At 30.9% G+C, this 25474-nt stretch overlaps 1 protein-coding gene across 1 annotated transcript in view; it reads right to left on the bottom strand.

The window, feature by feature from the left end:
* LOC139527740 (uncharacterized) overlaps nucleotides 1–25474 on the bottom strand; it is a 39595-nt gene that overhangs the window by 1720 nt on the left and 12401 nt on the right. Inside the window, exons 7-17 of the mRNA XM_071323382.1 lie at nucleotides 25117–25170; nucleotides 21206–21271; nucleotides 20126–20380; nucleotides 18754–19305; nucleotides 16352–16482; nucleotides 11990–13186; nucleotides 10063–10264; nucleotides 5548–5756; nucleotides 3940–4020; nucleotides 2251–2458; nucleotides 1765–1982 (exon numbers count right to left, since the gene is read on the bottom strand). Coding sequence (XP_071179483.1) covers nucleotides 1765–1982; nucleotides 2251–2458; nucleotides 3940–4020; nucleotides 5548–5756; nucleotides 10063–10264; nucleotides 11990–13186; nucleotides 16352–16482; nucleotides 18754–19305; nucleotides 20126–20380; nucleotides 21206–21271; nucleotides 25117–25170 — 3173 coding nt within the window. The remainder of the gene's footprint in view (nucleotides 1–1764; nucleotides 1983–2250; nucleotides 2459–3939; nucleotides 4021–5547; nucleotides 5757–10062; nucleotides 10265–11989; nucleotides 13187–16351; nucleotides 16483–18753; nucleotides 19306–20125; nucleotides 20381–21205; nucleotides 21272–25116; nucleotides 25171–25474) is intronic.

The following is a 25474-nucleotide window of genomic DNA, read 5'->3' as shown; positions in this document are numbered from 1 at the left end:
TCAATACACTTCAATTAAATTGTTGATAATTAGATACCTTATCAAACTCTGTATATAACATGTTTAATACTCTTAACCTGGCTTTGATTGATGAACTACAGTCACTGCTTCTTGTATTAAAACAGTCGATCGGGACAGACAGCAATACCATATCATTTGTAACAATTCAAAATAAAAATTGTTTTAGCGTTAACATATAATACCTTGTCGAATAGTTTATATTGGATATAGCTGTATGTTAGGTTTCTATGTAAAAATGTGTTTGGAAAATGAAACACGCTAATTAGTGGATGATGGCTAGTTAACATTTTTAACAGAAAGTAAGGGTAATCTATACCAAATACGACGAAATATCAGGTAAATTCTTTTTCTAAACATTAAACTACATCTTCATTTTGATACAAGTATTGTTTTGTGTTTTGTTTAAGTTCGTCTTATATTTCCATCTTCTATTCTGATTCATCTTAAATTATAAATGTTTAGAAAAAATCGGTTGATGTTTAGCATGACCGTCTTATTATCAATTATGATTTTGATCTTTTATATAGATTTAATCAAACAATGAAAGCACCTTATTTCATCTGAACCTATCTGAATTAAATAGACATCCTTTGAAAACATATTTTGAGTAATGGGGAGAGTCAGTTCATGCAAAGGAGATCGCCATTCCTTTTTTTCATTCGAAAGAGGACACTATTATAATCAATAAGCCAAAGAAAAGCATACTGAAATACAATTTCCTTTGACAATACTATACTTTGTAATACCCAGAATGTTAAAACAGACCCCTCTATGTTATATCGGTAATATATGATTTTATTGGAATTGTAAGTATGTCTCAATCAATTAACATAAGTCATGACAGGTTTTAATAAATTGCATCATTGTTGATCCGTATACAGTAAATACAACTCTGTATACATTTGTAAAGTTGTCCTTTTCACTAATCTAAAAAATAGATTTATTAGATTGTATATGATAGCGTAAGGAAAACTTAACCCCTTCGTTCCATTATCTGATGTAATGTGTAGGGGTGGTCATATGATGTCTACTCATATAAAACATTTCTGTTGGAGTAAAACATATTAAATGGCGTTAAACTCTTCACTTAACCTCGGACAGTGATGTTTCAGTACAATATAAGGAAAAACTTTAAAAATCAGTCGAACAGGGCTTAAATCACCAGAGATACAAAACACGCTTTACCCGAACAAAAAGACAAAAGACGCAAAGTACCAATCTTAGATTACGTATAAGTCCAAAGTCAAAAACAATTAATACAAAACAAATATTTAAACTTAACTAACATTCAGTTATTTACAACCTTTAATATTTTCAATGACTTTTGTGTATTTGTATTTGATGTATTTGAAATAATATATTTTGGTAAATATTGACTTTAGAAGAATTTATGATTACTTAATGAACCACTATAATGAAGATATTATCAGATCTGTCCATTTCTAGATTTATAAATATTTTGATTTGGTAACTTTGTCCTCAACTTGAATCCAACATTTTCTATTTAACTTCTCGGTTCTGTAACCATTTTGCACATCTCTATTGAATCATCGATGTTCAAATGGTCTGCATTGATTGATTATAATTGTATTAGAAAGATAAAACAGGCCGAAACAAAATTTTGATTTTAATCATTCCAGGATTAGACGAAGGAAACTATGTTAAAAAAATTATCAAAAATAAAAAAATAAAGTATTTGAAAGCTACTGTATATTCTTCATTTTGGTAAAAGTTAATACTCACACCACTGATATCACACCAGCGTTCTTCAAATTGATCCATTGTGAATTTATTTAGGGTTGATATCTCTTCTCGGTACCATAAAAGTCGCGATAGGTCTGCAAGGTAGCATGTATTCGACTTTTCGCCAGGCAATCTGCTATCATACTGGACCCCTTTTATATTTTTCATTAATATAATCATTGTTTTAATGTCCAATGTTGTGGAAGATACGTTGCCTTCTAAAAATATTAATTGATAACATTATTACTTTAAATAAGGTATTTAAGGATCATGAATTTGAAAATTTATAAATGATTGAGATGTACCTGACCTACAGCTTACATGACAAATGATATGTCGAAACTATGTTACCTAGAACTTTTCCATTTTTTTTAGTCTTTGATTCTTGTTTTCATTTTAAATATTTTTTTACAATAATTGTTATCATATTTTGTAATGTGGAAGGTATCTTTACATTACCTTTTATCTAAACCATATTTAAATTACCTTTACATTGAAATAACAATTCCCACTGCTGATCACTAATGTACTTTTTTTCACTTCCCAACTTTTGCAATAACCGATTCTCTGAATTACGAATTTCTCCAAGAGCAGCTGAGTCAAGTTTCATGTCGAAACATGTTCGCACAACTTTAGTTGCTACATGATAAATGAAATGAACTATCCTTATATAATTTATATCTTCTAGCGAAACCTGAAATTTAGTAATGTATAATTACATATTACACGCGACAAAAGAAACTAGAAACCAGAAACTTGGTGAGTTACATATTTTTCATCATTAAAATCAGTTTCTGTTTTAATAATTCCAAATTCATGTTTATCAAAAATAAACGAAACGTGCTGTATATTTGTTGGTTAAGTTTTCGCTGAAATAAGTATTTTATCATTTACTTTTAAATCACACTGACCAGAATTGTTCTATCCATACAATATTTTGTAATACATGTCTACAATGAAAAGTAGCGTTAAGATGACGCTTTTTTAGTCAAGAATTAAAACAGAACTTTCTCTTTTGTGTTACTTTCACATTTCTTGGCCGGTGTGAGAAAAGTATACCTCCAAACTAGTAAAAGATCTGTTCTCAGCAAATGATTGATGATGACGTCAAATTTCTTGGTTACTTCTGAATTTTCCTTTGGTGATGTCATGACAAAATGCGACATCACAAATTAATATAGATTCCACTACGGCAACAAGTGTGTAACGATATGTCTGCACTCTAAACAGTTAAATTTTAACCCTCGTGCTTTAAATATTAAAATTTAACTTTATCATAGCGGAGAAATATTGTAACACTTGGTGCAGTAGTGATATCTAAATGTAACTGTTTCTGTTTTATAGCTTTAAAATAAAAAGGTCACAAACAATGCGGTTATTCTCCCTGCATTTAATTAAAGCCTTTGTTTTTTTAAGAGGAGCCCACAAGACATATTTGTTTTCAAACTAATACCTAATTACCAAGCGCCGTACATTTACTCCAATTTGACAAAGTTACAATAATACCATAGTCCTTGAATCGAAAAAACGCCTAACCTTTTATTGCTGAATCCTTTTTTTCAAATTTGGTTTCTATGGTTTTCTCAATTTACTCTGCTTATATTATATTTCCATAACTATCATGCCGCCATCATTTCGTCAACATATCATACAAAACACGGAAACTTACTCTGCATTATGTACAATGTAATAATTCTCAGCTTTGAAGAGTAAAATGTAATGAATTGACAACAATTCTATTACAAAATAACAGTTAAGGACATTGTAGTGGATACTTGGATTTATGAAAGTCATCAATATGTAGTTTTCTCTATCAAAGGTTACCTAGAATTAATTGTCAGGACATATATGGCATATAAAGCATTGTGTATGGGTTTGGCTCATTGTTGAAGGCCGTACGGTGACCTATAGTTGTTAATGTATGTGTCATGTTGGTCTCTTGTGGACAGTTGTCTCATTGGCAATCATACCACATCTTCTTTTTTATATATATAATACATTTATGTCAGTGTTGATGCTGGCAGAGCAGATGTCGCTTACTATGTCGACAATCCCGGTCATGATACTTTTAGGTAATTGGTGTTTTCTCAGTTATTTTTTTTGTACTTTGTTTTCTCTCTTCTCACTCGATTTACGAGAATTTATTTTCGGTTAACTACTGCTACATTAATTTACCTCGTTTACGTCATCCAGTCGACAATTTTGTATCCTTAAACACTTCGGAGCATAATTTTCGTTACTTAATCTTCCAATTGCCTATAATTTAAATCTTTAAACAATGAAATTTGTCTTTGTTTATAAAAAAAAATACTGTAGTCCCCTATATAAGTGATATGAATATAAAGTCTTATAAACAAATAATGTAGAAAAACAATATCATTTAGCAACTATGATATAATAGTAAGGGGATTGGCCGGTAGTCCTCAAAAGTCTATTGATCTTTTATTTTCAAAATCTTGCAATAAAAGTTAAGAAATGGTTCGTCATGAAAAAACAAATTAATAAATATGTTTGAACTTTAAGGTAATCATGCAAATTGATAAACCAAAAAGGTTGTTTAAAATGCGAGTTTTCTTTTTTAAATGTCGCCATTGTCAATGAAAAGTTTTGCATTTTGGGTGTTCTTATGTTATAATGATTTGCTGTGTTACCACTGGAATAATTGTGCGGGTTCATTTGGATTCTTTCGACACTATTTTGCATTAATGAGACATAGGTCTTGACGTTCAGTTAAATTTGCCATCACTTTCCTTAGTTGTAATAAATTTTACAAATTTCAAAGAAGGCCTTGCAAGAGTGAAAAATACTGTTTGGTTATGCCTGCAGCGTCCGAAAGCAATTTTTGTTAGGAGTGCGCATACATACACTTATTATTTTCGCTGGGTGCATCACAAAAATATTTCATTTTAAATGTTTTCCAAAATCATCCACTGTAAACGAAAGCTTTGGCAAACAAGTGTAACATCAAAATCAAATGTGATTAATTGTTCCCTTTTATGATTTCAAAAACAATCATTAAAACAATGTTATAAACACTAGCTTTCTCACAATGACTAGCTATAGTATTGTTATAACATGTACAACATGTGAAAATACCCTAAGTGTATTGCTACTTGACAATTTAAAAAAAAAGAAATCGCCGCAATGAAAATTTCATTACGCGTGGTATAGTTTTTGATGGTACATTCTTGTTCTGTGGTGCCAATAAGTAAGTGTCAGAAATTTAAGGCAAATATAATTGAACTTTTGAAATCTTATATCACAAGACAAATCTTACAACATGCATTATCTTTAACATTAAACCTTTCATTCAGAAAATATCGGACATCTAAAGGTAAAGTATGATTTACCATTCTGTGAATCAACAAGATTTGTTTTAATAATCCTTCACGTAACATGTGACTGGCTTAAAAAGACTTTTAAAAACATTTTGTTTAATCAATTTTGTCTAACATGATATCCAATAACTTTAAGGATATATAAACAGAACTTCAAAATGTTATCGAAAGTTAAACCTTGTGTTTAAAACGTTTTCTTGTCTTAGTATTTCAATCTATTAAACGGATCGTTTCGGCCTAAACTCGTAATAAATTAAAGATAAAAAAAACATTTATACTTGTCATATTTTGGTTGAATGTGTATCAAGACCACCATATATTTGATTCCAACGTTGTATGTTCCCTTTTTAATGCAATTAAACACTATTTTGACCTTATCTGAGAGGTTGATATAGTAATGTCTTAAGAGTACTGAAAATATTATTTTTTGTATTTTGAATCCTACCTGACTTAAATCATTCCAGAGACTATAAAAGTCAGATTCTCCCAATGTTCCATTTATATTGTTAACAACTTTTGTTCTAAAATGCAAAATCATAGACAAATCCCCAGATACTCCAGTTGCAAAACTGATAATTTTACTAATTGTCAGATTAGTAAAAGTATCTAATAAACGTAACATCAACATCAGGTCAAACTTTTTGGATGATACATCTGTAACGATAATGTATAGTATACATGTTATTATTGTGTATCCATATTTTCCTAAAACTGGACAATTAAACATATATAAAAAAACTAAAATATTCAGTTATACATATAAACGTTAATTTATGAGGAGGATACGTAGCTCATGGGATATTCAACCACCCCTTAAAAGCATACACCATAGAAATAATAAAACAACAAAAATTTGTCTATTCAACTCAACAATATTGAGTTTCAATTAGGGAAACATAACCCCTCACTTATCCTTTGGGGATTTGTATGATTTGTATACTTCGTGTAAAGTATGGGCAGTACATATGCACTAATTTTCATGTAGTATACTGTTACAAGAAAAATAGCATTTACATTATTTTCTTTTAATATTTACCAAAGAAGATTATACAATTAAGGAAAAGAAAGGGATTTTGGGAATTGTCTGATATAAAGGTTTCCCTCTTTAATACGATTTAGGGCATACGATTCAGTAGCAAGGGCAGATAATGACATTTTAAAAACTGTTCGTGTTGTTTCTATGACGTTGCAAATCAGAACGTAATAATTTCGCGAATTTTCTTTGAATCTAGTCACATTAATGGAACATCCACTGGCGTCAAGAATCCGGTTGAACGAATTTGAAAATAAATACCTGCTATGAAATCGGTCATGTAACGACAATTTTTATATTTATTTGTTACTAATAAAGTCAACAGTATTGCTGTAACTGGAAAAGTGGGAACAAAGTCAAATCTACATTGATATTATTATTTTGTTTATGTTTAATTTCATATTGGAAATGAATAAAAGATATGTACATAATAATGCGTCTATGAGACAGAACCTCAACTACACTAGAGGACAAATAAATAATTCAGATATCAACAGACTGTCTTGATCAATATATAATATCTACACTATTTGAAAAACTCTCATTCGCATAGCGAGTTGTGTGGATAAATTTAACAGAGACTATTAAAATTAAAATACTATTAAATTAAGATGATGAATAAATACTTTTCCCAACATTTCTTATCTTACGTAATTTACTAGAATACTTTTATCCAAGTTTATCTACATTCATAAAGGTTCGGCATATTTTACGAGCAACCTGCTTTGAACACTTTGATGATTTATATTTAATAGCTTACGACAAAAAAGATGGCTACAGATACCACTGAACTTGACAACGTAATCGTGAACGGCGGGAATGATTTCGAGACGTTGTGGAAATTTAAACTTATTTCAGCGTAGTTGAGCGCCTTATGGGCAAACGTTCAGTTTGCCCTTAAAAATCAAGGTTTTTTGCTCTTATTGAAAGAATAAACACATGGACCCCAAGGTTTTTTTCTTTTGCAATCAACCAAGTAATGTTTAAAGAACGATCGATTTTTTTCTGCACTTCTAAATAGACGTAAAAACGTCAATCTATTTATTTCGCTAATAGTAATATAAATTCAGAAAATGACAACTTGATTAACCTTGGACTTGTAACAGCATGAGGAAGCCTGCTTTGATCAACATTTTACAAAATAAACTGTTACGTTATGTCTTTTCGTTCAAAGGTATTGGAACTAACTTTCCTTAATAGTCATTATTTATGCAATTTCAGAGTTTTCCCTTCGAATATACAAGTTTTGAAAATACTTATCTCAAAAAGTAAGTCATGAAGGTATAGTTGTCTTTGCATGTTTCAAAAGTAAACAACGCAATTCACCATCTACCAAAATTTCCAGACAAAATCAACGACAGATCTCTACTGCATCGTATGCCCTTAATCCGAATACCTCTTGCGTATTAGATATGATATAAATATGTGTAAATAAGGCATCTTTGGCATGAACAAAAGCTACTGGAACCATTATTATTGGTTTTACAGTTAATTCAATTCTTTTGAAAAGCCACTTTTAACTTGTCAAAATATATATTTGAAAATCTGAACAATGATTTTCAATTTACAGGCACCGCTGCTCTGTTTCAAAATAACAAACTTTTATCAGACTAAATTAAATAGCATATGCACAACGGAACTAAAATATAAGATACAATTTTGAAAAAAGTCCATGGCCTTGGTTTCAAATTGCAAGATATTTGTTATTGAAAATTTATGCCCTTAATTCGAATACTTCTTGCGTATTAGATATGATATAATTATGTGTAAATAAAGCATCTTTGGCATTAACAAAAGCTACTGGAACAATTATTATTGGTTTAACAGTTCAATCAATTCTTTTGAAAAGCCACTTTTAACTTGTCAAAATATATATTTGAAAATCTGAACAATGATCTTCCATTTACAGTCACCGCTGCTCTGTTTCAAAATAACAAACCTTTTATCAGACTAAATTTAATAGCATATGCATAACGGACCTAAAATAAAAGATACAAATTTGGAAAAAGGTCCATGGCCTTGGTTTCAAGATATAAGTTATTGAACATTTTACGGGAAATGTTTCTTTCGTTATTTTTTATATATTTTACCATTACATATTATTTTTCGAAACCATCTTTAATAAAAAAATAACTAAATAATGATTTCAAAAATTGGCTTTTAAATTGGATTTCAATATGTAATAAAATCATGAAAACAAAAGTAAAGGTCAGCGGGAACATTTTTATAATGTCCCTACTTTGGTTAAAACAGAGCATACTGAATTCTAACAAGAAATTAAAAAAAAACTAGATTAGCAAACTGTCTTTAATTACTCAACATATTCCTGTTTTAAGTTTTTCATACATGTATAAGCAATACTTCTAGGTAGTTTGGTTATGGCGACTTTAGGGGAAAATGTCGTTCTTTAAAAAAATGCATTACACACAGAACACAATATTTATTTAAGAATCAGCTGAAGGCCACCTTCTCCGTGTCCAGGATTTTCTTGCTCTGTTGATGACCCATTGGTTGCCCTTTTCTGGTTTTGGTCAAGTTGTTGTGGTTTTACATGTTCTTCATCATTCTTAATTTTATTAAAAATAAATCTATAGATTTTTGGCTTTGAATAGATGTGAACTATTTACAATGTTAACATGATTCAAGTCTAAAACGTTGTTAAATGAACATTGATTACAAGGATTTGTTTACACATTTTGGGTAGATAATAAACTAACAACTCTTGATACTTGTAATATCATGACAAAAAAATCAAACCAAAATTATTTTTTTTAAATCCAGATAGTGTAGATAAATAATTCATATTCAGAGCTATTTTTAATAAAATTGAGAATGGAAATGGGGAATGTGTCAAAGAGACAATAATCCGACCATAGAGAAGACAACGGCAGAAGGTCACCAACAGGTCTTCAATACATCGAGAAATTCCCGCACCCGGAGGCCTCCTGCAGCATGCTCAGCCTGACCCTAAACAAATATATTTACTAGTTCAGTGATAATGAAAGCCATACTAAACTCCAATTGTACACAAGAAACTAAAATTAAAAATAATACATGACTAACAAAGGCTAGAGGCTTCTGATTTGGGACAGGCACAAAAATGCGGCGGGGTTAAACATGTTTATGAGATCTCAACCCTCCCCCCTCTAGCCAATGCCGAAAAGTAAACGCATAACAATACGCACATTAAAATTCAGTTCAAGAGAAGTCCGAGTCTGATGTCAGAAGATGTAACCAAAGACAATAAACAAAATTACAATAATACATAAATAACATCAGACTACTAGCAGTTAACTGACATGCCAGCTCCAGACTTCAATTGAACTGATTGAAAGATTCTGTCTTCATCATATGAATATCAGGCACAATCCTTCCCGTGAGGGGTTGAGTATCATACCATCATAACATATATGAGAAGAACATAACCCGTGTTATGTCAACAACTGGTTTTTAAATAAATGTGTTTAGTTCCGATGCAAAGACCCTATAAGTGAATCAATATTTACGACAAAATATGCAATCTTTAATGACCTGACAACAGTATCGTAACTATATCCCTTCTTAATAAGTCTATTTAAAGGTTTTGTTAGCTTCTGAGGTGAATACTGACATTTTTATGCTTTATAAAGAATATTTTCATAAAATATTAATAACCTATTTGCGATATGTAGTTTTTAAATACAGTTAATATTGACAAAACTTTGGAAAGAGTTATACTTGTTTCATTTTTAGTATCAAATTCAAAACTAAATTATCCTTTAAAATACAAATTAACATCATATCCAAAAATATATTTATCAACAAGACCAATTATTGCAGACGTCATCTCGATTATGAATCAATATTGTAGTAAGAGTATTGAGAATAATGTTTCAATTTTGCAGTAGTTTATTTTTTCTTTTTGTTGTCAATACGAATGATAATTACCGTTTGTAGAACAAATGAGTCTCCACTGAATCATAGTCAAAATTTTCTTCTTGCAAAGTTCTTCCAATCGATGATGATTTTCTTTTAACCAATTGCCAAGTATAGATGGCTTGAACTCATCGTCAAATATAAATCTGACTGCATCTTCTGCTATTTGTAGCAGAGAAACTAGCCTCAAGTAGTTGATCTCGTCCTTAGAGAACTACAAAACATAATATGTACAAGACATAATCTTAAACATTGTTGATTTATCTGATTCACATAAAATAAAAAGCTTTTTAGAAGACAAAAAAATGTCTGTATTATCGGTTACGATATTTTTCTCTGTATTCGTACTGGAATTCACGCAAGGAAATTGATATTCTAATTTAAGTCAACATGCTTTAAGTCTGATTTCTAACCACAATTAAAAATACATAAAATAAGTATTCGAAGCTAGATTAATAAAGATGAATTGAAAATAGACTTGTAACATATAACATAGTTTGATCAAATTAACACGAGGAATTATTGTGAAACAGGTTTAATCCACCATTTTCTACGTATGCCTGTTCTAAGTCAGGATTATGCCAGTTGTTTTCTATTCGTTTGATGTGTTTGAGAGTATGATTTTGCCATTGGTTAGGGACACTTCGTTTTGAATTTTATTTGGAGTTCTTTCTTTTTTTTTTGTAGTTTACGCATCCATGGATTTCATTTTATATTTGCTCGGGGGAGAGAGCATAGGGGGTAATTTTATACGCATCAATGGATTTTCAAAATCAAACACTTATCAATAACCATCCAAAATCCAGTGTTATCTTATATATCTGAAAGGGTGAGTAGAATCTGCCTTACATTTCGAACCCATTTCATTGTTTTTCATCCGGTAAGTATTCACTTACTTACTAAAGACGAATGGGTTAAGGAAACGACAATTAAAACATATTTGTCGTCATCTGTGAAACATATATTTTTATATCTGGTTAGGAACGAACCTTCATTATGGTGTTTATACCTGTATAGATAAATATTTTTTTAGGACTGGATTTAAAACAAAACCGGGCAAAATGGCATTTTTTACTTTTGTTGGCCGTCACCTGCAACATTTGATGCACCAATTTAAGTAGTTAAATTTAATATGCACACGCCCAGTTTACTGCGTATCTGACTGAACATACAACCTATTGTCATCATAATTGAAAGCTGTGATTATTAAGTTTTGCCTCAATAAACAAATTTCTAGTGTAAGATTTAACATAAAATTCCAAGGTCAACTGTCTTTTTTGTTGTTGATCAGGTGTTCACAATAAATTGCAAGTTATATCACTTAAACAGAAAAATGGGTATCCTAATTTTTAGTAAAGTGCAATAATTGATACATATAATGCTATAGATTATAGCCAATATAACAACATTTTGCCTTTTTCATGCTTTAAATCCAGTTTAAACAAAAATATCCTTCTATAAACGGATAAGTTGTATCCCTCTATAGACGGATAATCCCTCTAAACATGTATAAACACCAAATAGGGGATTTATTTCCAACTCGTTTAAGCATCAACCAACTCATAATGGCGTCTTTTAAATTGTCGAAGGAGAGTTTTAAACTTCACCACTTGCAATTGGGGCACTTGGTTTGATAACAACCTTGTGCGCAACAACCCTCATTCAAGAAACAATAATAAAAAGCAATCAATAAATTAGAATATAAGGAAAAAACTTAATGCGAATAAGCGCATTATAATACTTCAATTTCAATATTTTTATCCAAAAATAATGACCCTGTTCTGTTTTAAACCCAAACTTCGAACAGTATATGTTTGTCTCTTTCAACGACGTTTCTAGATAGGAGTCATAACCTGATTAGAATATTTGTTTTATAAAGTATGCCAATCATACCACATATTCTATTTCATATTATCATTTTATTCTGTTTGTGGCTTACCTCGTATGCATTTGTCATCCAAGGCAGATATATCAGTTCAGATTGGTGTACTTCTTTGTGCTGAGGACAGAAATATTCTGATGCACTTTTCAAATCATTGTATGATATTGTATCTTTATGATAATGGCCTGTGCTGCATTTAAAATGAATTCCATACAATATTTTTAACTTGTACCGCTCTTTTATTGCTTCAGTTTTCTTAATTATTTCTTTTCTAATAAAGCTACACATTTCTCCGAATTCTTTCTTTTGTTCCGAAAATGACAAAATTTGAAGAGCTATTGTATTGGTCGACATTGTTAGTAACAGCTTTTCACATCCAGATGTATCAGTGTCAAGTATACAAACTCCCCGAAACAAAGCAAGTGTTTCTATTTCATTGTCAATTTTACTAGGTTTGAAATGTTTTATAAACCATACAGAAAAATGGTTAAAGAAGGCTGGTGGAAGGAATGCAAATTTCAAACAAAACCACGAAGACCTTTTGCAGTTTTGTTTTCGGACACCTATCTTGTCACAAGCTTCTTCAAACGAGAGAGATGGCATCATGCTTGGTACTATATATTGTAATGTGTCCTCGACTTTCACCAATATGTCAAACTTTTCCATTATTTTCAGCAAATCGTCCTTTTGTCTTAAAAACTGACTTTCAGGTTTTGCCCCGAAGAGTTCTGTAATCAAAAGATAACTTAATTTTCCACTTCGTAAAAATTGAGTCGTATCTTCCCAGTGCTGCAGTTTATCGGCAATTGTATCGGACACTAGACATCGAAAGGCATCTACTAGCCATTGAGGATTTAAAATGATCAAGTCAGGAATATCTTTAAAAAAGATAACATTTCCTACTTTATGTTGAAAGCAAAGAAACAAAGACACTTCCTCAGTATTTGTCATATTGATATCTTTATGTTGTGCTAAATTAACCACGTCAGTGAGAAAAATGAAATGTTTTCCGTCGGCCTTATTTAATTGAATTAAATGTTCTAGAAGAATCCATTTAAACGGTAAAAGTTCACCCCAATTATTCATTTTCTTGGCTGTTGCTGAAATTGCCTTCCGTAACTTTTCAAACTGCTTGTCTGGATCATTCGTATTTGATACATAAAACGTTTTTTGTAAGTGATGGATTTTGCTTTGCATTCCAAAGACATCGTGTATTTGTTTAACTAGAGTTCTTTTTCTCTTTTTAAAATCTGCCTAAAGACAATAAAACAAAATACAAATAAGATTTAGATTATTAAGCAATGCCAAAACAAGTATTTCTACTCATTAAGATGGTATGCAGTTGATATGACACACTTGCTTGTCACTTAAATGACATTATGTGTCACCTAAATATTTATATTAGTGTATGACGCCAAATTTGAATATTTTTTATATATATATTTTTATACATACAATCACTGTTTATAAGTATATTATTATAACTCTCATGTAGGGTATAACTAATTAGTTTTTACAACCACTTGGGTGATGCTACTGTAAGGTTTTTTTCTGTCTGTTTTTTTGGGGGGTATATTTCGCCTCGCTTTCTCGTCCCTCATGATATTACAAGCTCAATGGTCAGCACTTTGTGTTGAACAGAAATATCATAGATATGGGTTTTATTATAAGAAGTATCTGTTACCAAATTTTTGAATTCCTCTGTTTTTGTACCCAAGGCATGGATGACCCGAGTTCTATAAGACACAAATTTGTCGAATGGTTGGCTTGCAATCCTCGTAAACTTCGTGTTTGATATAGACCATCAAATTTGTTAATCGACCATCACCAATGAATATCTCCTATGTTGACGAAACTTGGATCCTCGATAGTAGATTTAAACTCGAGGTTTAACGTTTATTTCATATGATATCATTATTCAAAAATTAAAGAAAATAAAACACGATAATAAAAATTAAGCTATAAAACTATTTCGGATTGTATTGTTACAAAATGAACCAAGGAACTTGAGTTACAATCATTATTGTTTGATAAATTCATTGTGTGCTTAATATAATGGAAGATGATAATTTATTGAATATAAGTATAAGGCTTAACAAAAAAGAAATGCGATAATTGAACTTGTTAGGGAATAAATCCTTTTTTCGATATTATGCCGTTCAATACACAATTAATGATTCAAAACAGGAAACATAAAACAAATTTCTGAATATTTTGTGACATTGATTTATCTTTGTTTTTCGATATTTTTCAAACTGCTTTAAAAGGATCATACTACTTTGATTGAGTAAAATTGTTACGTTCATGATGGTGTGTGGACGTTAGGTGGGTGCATTAGTGCGGCTGATTTCAGATATAATAGAATATCAACGACGAGTAAAGACTTTAAAAAATATGTTATACAATTTAATGACCATATTAATCAAAAACAATAATGATTCTTGTATAATTTATGTTTTTTGGTGGGGTTCGTGTTGTTTATTCTTTGGTTTTCTATGTTGTGTCATGTGTGCTGTTGTTTGTTTGTCTTTTTCATTTTTAGCCATGGCGTTGTCAGTTTGTTTTAGATTTATGAGTTTGACTGTCCCTTTGGTATCTTTCGTCCCTCTTTTATGTTGGAGGAATAGTGAGAATAAATTTAAATCGGTGATTTGCTCGAGGAAATATAAATGCTTATATATCACTACGAATTTTAAAGTGGTACATATAGCCGTGGCTTTAAGTATAAAACGACCAGTGTCATTTTATCACATTAAATAAAATCATCACATTTCCCAAAAACAGTTTTGACTGATCGAATAAAATGATTGCAATATAACAATTTGATAACGGAGAACCTTAGTTCACATTGTAAAGTATTTTCTTATTCGTTATCTAAATATTACGTACATCTGGGTTCTTTTGCTTCTACGGTGGTGACATTTTATAAACACTATTTGTTTTAATGCGTTTTCTTTTTTTAATCTATGTTTGTTAACAACTCCTCCATTCATAAGTGAATGCATTTCATATATTATGAAAAATTAAGTTTGAAGAATACACAGACAATGCAAATTGTTAAAGATTAGAAAGCAATACATTGGTCAAAGGAAAAACACTTCAAAACAACCACAAAGAATATACTTTTTTAATGTTCCTTGTATGAAACTTGAACGATTTAATGAAAACCTGGCAAAAAAAACCGCTTATAAGACAGTTTAATGAATGTTTTAATCAAGTTTGACTACAAATGTATGTCTAATTCAATTTCCCAGACAATCGAACATATAGGTACGAATTTCTACATTCCGTCAGAGCAATGTGTGTATGCAAGTACAAACGAGTCAATGATGTTGTGAGCATGATATAATTCAAAAGTATCTTACGCAATGTCACTTCGAGTTTAAACATTTAGTTAAAATCAAACATACAATAGAAAAACACATTTTGATAAAATGTATAAAACGCGCTGATCCCATTATATTCTTTTCACGTTTTATTTAAACGGAAAACAGTAACATGTTTACACAAGAATAGGAGACGGCTTGATTATTGTTATCGTTATCTAAGATACCCGGCTTATAATTTGATACCCCAAACATGATTTTCATCTACATAAGACTCGTCAGTGACGCTCAGATAAAAAAAAGTTAGAAAGCCGAACAAGTATAAAGTTGAAGAGCATCGATGACCAAAAAATCAAAAAGACTGTGCCATACAAGGATTTGGTAATATATGCCTGGGATACGAAATCATTAGTAATTCGAATAATTAGGGCTGAATACTGAATTCGCAATAGTAAGCTGATCTGTAGTGATTGGTCCTAGTTATATTTAGCATGCCTATTATGATGCCTATAATTAAACATTGAAGATTTTCTACTTTTTCACACATCCTCCAGTTATAAAAATGTATGTATATATAAACTCATCATAGATACCAGGGTTGGCATTTTATATAAACGCCAGACGCGCGTTTCGTCTACAAAAGACTTATCAGTGACGTTCGAATCAAACATGTTAAAAGGCCAAATAAAGTACGAAGTTGAAGAGCCTTGAGGACCGAAAATTCCTAAAAGTTTTGCCAAATACAGCTAAGATAATCTATTCCTGAGGTAGAAAAGCCTTAGTATTATCATAGACAGTTGTTATTTGAACAGATTATTGTGTAATGACATTCATTGAAGAAATATATTGAATGAAGAATAAAATTGACAGAAAAGTAGCGTTTTCAACAAGCAAATACAAATCTCTATGACATAGATACGTTGATACGAAAATGCATCTGCGTTCGTAACTAGATCAACTCACGTGTAATTCTTTTATTTTTCTTTTGAACGTATTCATGATATTCAAAGTCATGAAATAGTTATTAAAGAGAATACTGGTGTCACTGTATTCAACATATGTGAAATCTGTGAAATATTTATGTAATAAATACCTTGTCATATTTATCTTTTCCAGTGAAAACCAAAATTACTGCGGGGTTTATTGCGTAATTTATGTGTTCATTTGCTGGCAGATCGGTTGTCCGATGACAGTGGATAGTATCAAACCAAAAATCAACATACCCTGCAAATAAAATAATGTATTTACAATAACACAACAACAACAAGAACTACTACCACTTATATTTATTATTAGCAGGTTTAGTCTAATTAGTTCATCGTCAGTCGTTTTTTGTAAGGGATATAAGGCGATAATGCCCAATAACGTATGTGAGTTTGTGTTCGTTTGTGTTTACTGCATGTACTGTACGCTCGGCTCTGATCTTGTTATCATTTTCTTTCTATTGCAGGCCGATATCTAGTTAAAACTAATCAAAAACAAGAACTCTTTACCAGAAGAGGTTAACGACTAAATTGGTATATTTTGATAGGTTACATTTGTAAACTGTAGAATAGTTATGATTGATCATGTTTTAGATCTTTGTTTTAAATTTAGAGTACATTCCATAGCTAGGATTTGTTAGTAAATATTCAATCAAGGACAAAATAGTCAAATATGGCAGCGGCTAATACTTTTTATCATTCATTTCTATGATTGATGAAAGAGCATTTATTTTCACCACTGTTCCCGACAACAGTATTTTGGAAGAATAATCTTAAAATAGGCAATTTTGTATCGCAAAAAGAAGGTCAGCCACACTTGTTTACGTTTGAGTGTGTAACTGTGTTTTTGTTAACAATTAATATATAAACGACAGCCCTTGAATGACATATTCTACTTGTGTGTGTATCTACTGTAGTTACAAACTGATGCGCCGTTTCAAGAAATGTTTTTAATTTATTTTTTAAGTGTTTTACTGCACCTTCAAAAGTCCATAAGAAAACCAAACAAGAATTAATTTTATTGCACTTTCGGAAAGTCTCTATGACAACCAGCAAGTAAATAATTTTGAGTTAACAGTTGGTATAAAAGTGCATTTAATGATGCTTAATAGGTAGTAGATACATTTTGTCAGGTTTTTTATATAAAATACAACTATAATGTAGAGAACAACGTAATGCCATTTCAATAAATCTGTCAGTGTTTAAGAGCTTAATTGAAAGCATGTTATCTTGATAATGGCTTCACAAAAGACAACACATTGTGATATGAAACAGGAATTCTCTTAAAAGACTGACCACAAGTTTATTAGATAATATTTAGTTTTTCAATTAGCTTCAAGACTTGAATTTAGAAATGTTCAGATAATTCGTTTGCATCAAATTAAGATCTAATCATTTTAAGTTTCGTTCGTTCCGTAGTTTAAGACTAAATTGTAATTACTAGTGTTCGATTGAACATAATTGTTATTCATTGGCGTTTGGAAGATAATTTTGACAAACTTGAATTCTTAAATTTTCAAAAGGCGCTGGTTCTTTGGGGTTCATATGTCTCCTAGGCCTGGATCTATAAACCTATTCGGCATTATATAGCCAAGGTCGCTTGTAATGGTGGTAGTATGCTACTTATACTAGTAGTAAAGAAAATGAGTTATATGAGGTCTCTTGTGTCTAATGTCTGTATTTAGTCTCGTTTTAATATTCATGAAATTTATCAGCAGTCAATACGAATTTGTGTTGAAATGTTCTGGCAATTTATTTTGAGCCGTGTTTGGAATTTGAACTGAGTGGTTAGACTATTCACAGCTTAAAGAGCTTACTTAAACTTTAGAAATAACAAAAAAAAACAGAAAAGAAAGCGTTTGGCCCCTGCTCTTTTGGTAAAGTGTGAGGTTGGTTTGAATGTCATGAATGAAAAAATGGAAAACACGTCATATTTTGTCATGATTTTTTTACGCTTATTAAAAAAATGAAATAAATTATTTAGGCATATTCGTGTATATACTTGTAAAGTGGCAACATTTTTTGTTAAAAAAAGGTAGAAATTTTTATCAATGTGACCCATTAATGAATATTGTATGTTACATTTCCTGAATCTACAGTGTATGGTATTATACCTTCAGCATACAACACATTGTGAAATGGTTTACTTACATCCAGTATTTCAAAATTGCGCTATTTATATTGGATACAATTTTGATTATAATTTTAAGATAGGAAAAAGTTTGTTTTGCTTGACGCCTTAGGTTTAGGTTTTATTGTCTCTATTGGTTCATTGCCTGTCTTATTTGTATAACAAGTGTTTGTTTGTGCTTAATTTGTTTCTTCCGTGTATCGGTCATAATTTCAAAATAATGCAATGATAAAAAAAATATAAAGTTATAAAATAATACCGAAGCATTACCGATTTATACGATCTTTATAGGAATGCAAAAATTCAAACTTCATATCACAATGTTGCAAATAAGAAATACCTTTATCTTGATAAACACATGATAAATATGAAAGGATATACCTCCAACATTTTGGTAATCTGCGAAACACTGCTTTATGTCCTGTTTGTGAATATCATCAGCCATATCTGCAACCACCACATATATCGCACTATTCGTCAAAAACGCCTGATGTGTAGCATAAAATTCCTTTTGACCTGCAAAATCCCACAATCCACACAATGCATAAACGTTTGATGAAGAATTTGATTTTGGTGTAGAAAATACTTCAGAAATCAAATCTACAGGCATAACCAATGTTTCATTTTTTTCCTTATTTGATTCCGAATTTCTATTTTCGGAGGTCGATATGTCATCATTTTCACCTCCACTGACATTATTCATTTTGGTGTCTTCATCATTCGCCGTAGGGTCATCAATATTTCTATTAAATACAAAAGTACTGTTTTTTGCTTCTCGTGTATTATCAACTGTTTTATCTGAAGCCTTAGTATCGTTGCACAAACTTTTGTTCTTATTATTTTCGGTACTTTTAGTTTCTGAATCTTCATTTTTCAAGATTTGGTTGTCAATTGCTGCTCTCTGAATCCTGTCCACATAATCATCAGACAAACCTAAAACATCAATTGATTTTACAGACAGTTTGGTTTGCCATTATACAAGAATATATATTTGTGAACGAACATAAAACGGAATATTGGAAAATAGATACAACATGGAATATTTCTAAAATGTCAACAATATTTTTTTGTTTAAAAGTCATTTTTTATGATATGCATCAGTATGAATTCGATGTCGTAAACATGAACTCAAATTGGTTGTTCAAGAGTCAATACTTGCTGTTTTATTTTAAATTGTCTTTTCAATGCACCAAACAGGTGTGTGGTGTATATAATACGTCATTGACCATGCATTTTTTAAATGTTTCTAAAAGTTTGAAGTTAAAAACTAAGTAAAGTTTAAGTATGCAATTTAATCAAGATGTTATGTCAAAAATTATTTACTTTCAGGCTGATCAGGAATGAACATCTACATTCAGTTTGATACAATTCAAACTTGACAATGTTCATTTCAATAGGGTTTTGAATTTACGATTTATAGATAAAAAGGCCGTACGGTAATCTATAGTTGTTTATGTCTGTGTCATTTTGGTCTTTTGTGGATAGTTGTCTCATTGGCAATCATACCACATCTTCTTTTTTATATTGATAATAAAATGAAGTAGTTTAATTTCGGATAAATTAAGCAGCTACATGTACATCATATTTCAATATGAAACCGAATCAAAATCAATCAAAGTTTTATTTATTGTCGATACGTCCCCAAACATCCCCAAAATCATTATCTAGGCTGCATGTTTTCTTTGTAGTTTTGATGGCGTCGCTGAAATCGTTTACCTCGGTATGATTTTTCACAGCCAAACTATTGATTTACCTTTGCCGATTGTCCATGCTCCGTTTTCGATATTGATTTTGCATCGATGAACAACAATGTCTATCCCATCTGTACTTGATACGTCATCAATACTGTCTTTCAACAATCTCCTCAGTAAACAAGTCTTGCCAACATTTTCCTTTCCTACGATCATCATCCTAACGAAATATCTCTTCTCATTTTCTGAACTTTGCAGAAGTTCATCATACAAAACTGTGTTTTCTCTTGACAAATGTTCTGTATTGTCTGGTAAAACTGCAACCAAAACGACATGTGTAATGCGACTTATTAAGTCGTTAAAAAATGATATCAAATTAAAAGAGTGTAGGTACACATTGAGCCTTAAAATAATTTGTTTGATGTTACTTTTCAAACAATGCCGTACCGATCGTTGAAATAATGTTATTCAACCAACAAATAAACCAACGTGTAATATAGTTATTGATTCTCTATGTATATAAGAGTATGGTTTTGTCATACTAGAATTGCATAAAATTAAGATCACAATGTTTATTGACTTAAAGACGGCCAATCTCTTGTGTTGATTAAACAAACCCATAGAAACCAGAATTGTGTGCAACCGAAACACAAAAAAACAATTAAGATTATGTTAAAAATCAGAGTTTATTTCAGATTTGTATATTCAAGGCAATTATGATAAAAGAGCATCGACTTAATTAGAAAGGAGAAAATTGGTAAATTCAATATGTCAATTTTTATTTCTTATTTGTGAAATTGTTGCCAGATTCAAGGTTTGGTTTGCCTTGCATCATTTGAAAAAAATAAATGCTTCCCCTTTTAAATTTGTTTTAAAAGTTGTATAACATAATCCAGTCATTTTCTAATTGACACGGACCATTAGGTTTAGAGGTGTGGAAATTCTCCAATATTTATAGTTTTGCTATTGTGAAACCTAATTTGTGTATGCATTTCTAATTAAAAATCTTAAATCGTTTTGCTTCAACATAAAATATAAGATGATGATTGGAGAAGCATTTTACGCCATTGAAATTGTATGTCAAGAATATACATATGTAAGTAAAATAAATACGGAAATACAATTTGATCAATATTGTTTACCTGTTTTCGTCCACGTGGCTTGTTGATAAACTTGCATATTTTTCAGAAGAAAAGCTGCAATTATGACTAAAAAAAGATACATATCAATACTCAGCAAAGAATCATAGTATACTGATATTACAGAGATGTAATTTTTTAAGAAGATATTTAAAAGGATAACTGTTCGGAATATCAACATGATTAAGTTGACAATCTCATATTTTGGTTGTAGCGATAATTATAGTTTCAATCTCCGCTCGTATCAACATATAAGATTCAAAAACTAAAAGCCACGAGTGATTGAGAACATAATCGAAGGCATGATAAAGTTCTTAAAATACGTTTAGTAGTCTTCGTTTATCAATTCATTTGGATTTTATTTCGATCGTTTATCTTTGTCACACACCTTTTTGTTCTATTATTAACATTTTTTTTTCCTTTTAGTGTACTGTATATATGACATTTTGTACTATTTTATACAAACCAATCAAGCAGATTTTCAACATAGTTGCCCTACAGTGACTGTCCAGTTAATATATAACACAAAGTGTTTTTTAAAAACAACGTCTCTTAAAATTGTATTTACAAGCTAGATACTACTTTTTAATATTTATTAATTTTTTTATTTGGGTTTTAATGATGTGCTGTTATAATAAAAACGTGACAAACTCATGTGGCATTTATTTGAAATGTTCCGTAGCAGTATTATGCCATATTAAAAGACATCGGAATTTATTTGTATGGATTCAAGTAAGGTATAGTGACAAACACTTTTGGAGTATGCAACTAGATTACTACAGTAGTTTTACTAAAAGGATTCTATAGTATCTTAAGACGTGGAACTGGCCCTTCTGGTTACAAAGGTTGAAAGATTGACCGGTTTGACGAGTTAACAGGGTCGACAGTTTGAGTCGGTAAACAACTTGACCTGACTGACTTGTTGAGATGATAAACTGAATCGTCAAATTAACAGGGTCAACTAATTGCCAAGATGGACTAGGTTGGCAGGTTGACTGAGTCGACAGGATAAATACCCAAGTCAGCTCTACTTTTAATTTGAAATTCAATTTGTTGAACATGTGAGCCTTATCAATATGTGGACCCTTTCCATCCCTGCAATTTTGAGCCGTCCATCCACTTTACTAACCTGTCAATCCTATCAACATGTCAACCCTGTAAACCTCTGTATTCAAATTGTCGCTTATCCGATATAGTGCAAAACTAAATCTTAACAGGTTAAATTAGCACCAACTATTTTACCAATTACCCTGTTTTGCTATCTCTTTATTACAGACATTTCGATATAGTTAAAGTTTTTTAGACAGTAATTTTTTAACATGCAAAGTAAATTTCCACCCAATGCATTGGGCCTAGTCAGTACGAATCTTTTCGTTAATATATATCTAAAATGTCAGTTACATAATGATCGAGGTCATTGACTTCGTTGAGCTTCATAATCATCATTTGGGTATGGTATTGTTTTATCTGTCATAGACTATTATTGCCAAAATTATATGATAGGTTTCTCTCGGAAATATAACTAATACAGTATAGTGTTTATTCATGTTTAATTGTGGTAGAAACTTTTCAATATTAGTGTCTAACTATATATAGCTAGTTTGTTTTATTCTTGATAGCTAAATAATAACCAATAGTGCCTGTAAGTTCATAGAGATTTTGGATTTAATGTCTATTCAACTAATCTTGAAATGTTCACGAAACTATTATTCGTAGTGGAAAAACAAGCCAGTATTTACTTTGACTTAGTCGAACAATGCCATTATTTTTAAATGCTTTTTTAAAGAATTTTCATATAGTCAAACTATAAATTTTAGGAAAGCCTATTAAATGCTAATTGATGAAGTAAGTGTTACAATTTACACCTTGGTTCTAGAGGATGATTATACCAGCCCAGTAGTCACAGCACTTCTTTAAACAAACTGTTTACAAAACTTTGCATTTTTGAAATTCTAAGGCCTTTCTACCTCAAGAACAGATAACCTTAGCTGTATTTGGCAAACCTTTTAGACCTGCTGCTTTCACATTATTATACTGTATTTGCTAGGTTTGCAAGATATTAAAGCATTCTTATTACTTTAAAATCGGAGACATTCATGTCCTGTACTATAACCTTGCAACGGATTTGTTTTAGTATGCATGAAGGCCGGGTGTACAGCAATACTAGTGATAAATTGTGCCGAAGCAAAACATGCTGTAACATGTTAATAAGGTGTTTTGTTATTTGCCTTGGGATCTTGCATATGAAGGAGCTCCGGTAAAAATCAAACATGTTATTAAATAATTCCCCATATGCTTTGCAAATACAAAATGTATGATATAGATAAGTATCCAAAATGTTTATTTTTTCAAAGACATTTTACTGTATAGCTTGATCAACTTTTCTGTAGAAATCTAAGACACCACAAAAAAAAATGCAATGGATCTTTTTGTTTTCAATAAATATCAATCATTTACAGCAGTGTCGATGGGAGAGCTTATATGAAAAAACAGACCTATCGTCAAATTTTACGATTGTACTAGTTTCAATCTTGCACGTAAAAGTAGTTTAGTTTCATCATCAAATCAGTGACAAACTTTGTTTATTTATGTCTTGAATCTCGTGTAATACATTATGTTGATTTAATTTTAAACCGAATGGTAGATAGATAGAATTAGAGGGTGGCATATTCCCCGTTTCTTAAAGAATCCTTTTGACATCATTTTGGTTCATATATAACTGGTGTCTTTCTAGTTATGCTGCTGCTTGTGGTGGATGACATTCGGGTGAGTTTAAACTATTGTTATCAACATTCCTTTCTCAATTTTATTATTATTATCAACATCAATATTTATGATTGAGGTTATCGGCAATGTTGAAACACTTCGTTATCTTTTCGCGTTACTTCTGATCATGCGGAAACATCCAGTAGAAATATAACAAAAGAAATGGCACTCTTTGTTTCAGAAGGTAAAATAGTCGATGTTCGTTAATACGAAATGTATCATGGTAATAACTCAGTAAGACATTTTGAATACTTGAATTGTACACACATAAATGACAACAGGTACCAAATAAATGCAACACTGGTATATATACCGCTATTTAAAAGTATACTTTTCGTTTTTGTATGAATACTATGTGTTGTGTAAGTTACTGTTGCCATGTTTCCGTAACTATTCTTAATTATATAATAGTTCTTGAAAAACTGGTCATAATCGTGATATATGGACTGCCCACAGGACAGTGGTATTGACTAAGATAGTGATAATGACTGAGCCGAAGGCGAGGTCATTATCGCTGTCGCAGTCAATACCACTGCCCTACGGGCAGTCAATGCATCATGATAATGACCAGTTTTTCAAGAACTATTATGTTTATTTCATTGAGAAACCATGTTTTGGAAAATTCTCATAAATTCAAAATGCCTACAGCGAACATGAGTAGTTGTACGATTTCTATTTCAAAGAGTGAAGACCAGTCGTAGTAATACTGCCATTCATTTTAGTGCAATTGTTCAGTATATAAATACTTATTAATCAAGTTATCTTTAATTTTATAATTAACGAAAACATATAATAAACAATTCAACAACTTAAATATAATCATATATCAAAAACAGGAACATGTTTTATAAAAGGTACATCACTCTAAAAAGAGAAACCACGCCCCACCGGTCATTAACAGAGCAATCACGCCCTAACGGTCATTGTCAGACGGAAACCACGCCCCAACTGTCATTATCAGACGGAAACCACGCCCCAACGGTCATTATCATGTAAAAGTTCGTTAACAACTGGTTTTCTGGTCCGTTTTTTTCTGTTAATGACCGATGGAATTTATTACTGAAGAATAATGAATGTCATGTGACCCCTTTTAATCCGATAAGAGAATCTTATTTTCAACCGATATGAAATAATACTAATTAACTTACGGTACAAAGACACTAATATCAAAACACTTATAAATGTGTTGGTCCGATATTGATCTGCAATAAAAAAAAAATGTATATTTCAACTAAATATAATTTTTGGAACAACGTTTTTTTATATAAAATAAATTTTACAGTCATGTAAAGTATTTCATTCAATATTTTAATTTAGCGATTGCGGTACATTTTATAAATCAGTTCTGATCTGTGGACAATTTGCTTGCAGCAAATTTAGTATCATATACTAAGCTTTGGAGCCCGATCCGAATTTCACAGTTGAACAACAACTACTTAACAGTCTATACATATATTATTTGACTGCAAGCGTTTTGTACGAAAAGTGTTGAATTTACCGCATTGG

Source organism: Mytilus edulis, chromosome 6 (assembly GCF_963676685.1).
Source record: "Mytilus edulis chromosome 6, xbMytEdul2.2, whole genome shotgun sequence".
Classification (NCBI taxonomy): domain Eukaryota; kingdom Metazoa; phylum Mollusca; class Bivalvia; order Mytilida; family Mytilidae; genus Mytilus; species Mytilus edulis.
This window is presented reverse-complemented; position numbering and strand designations above follow the sequence as displayed.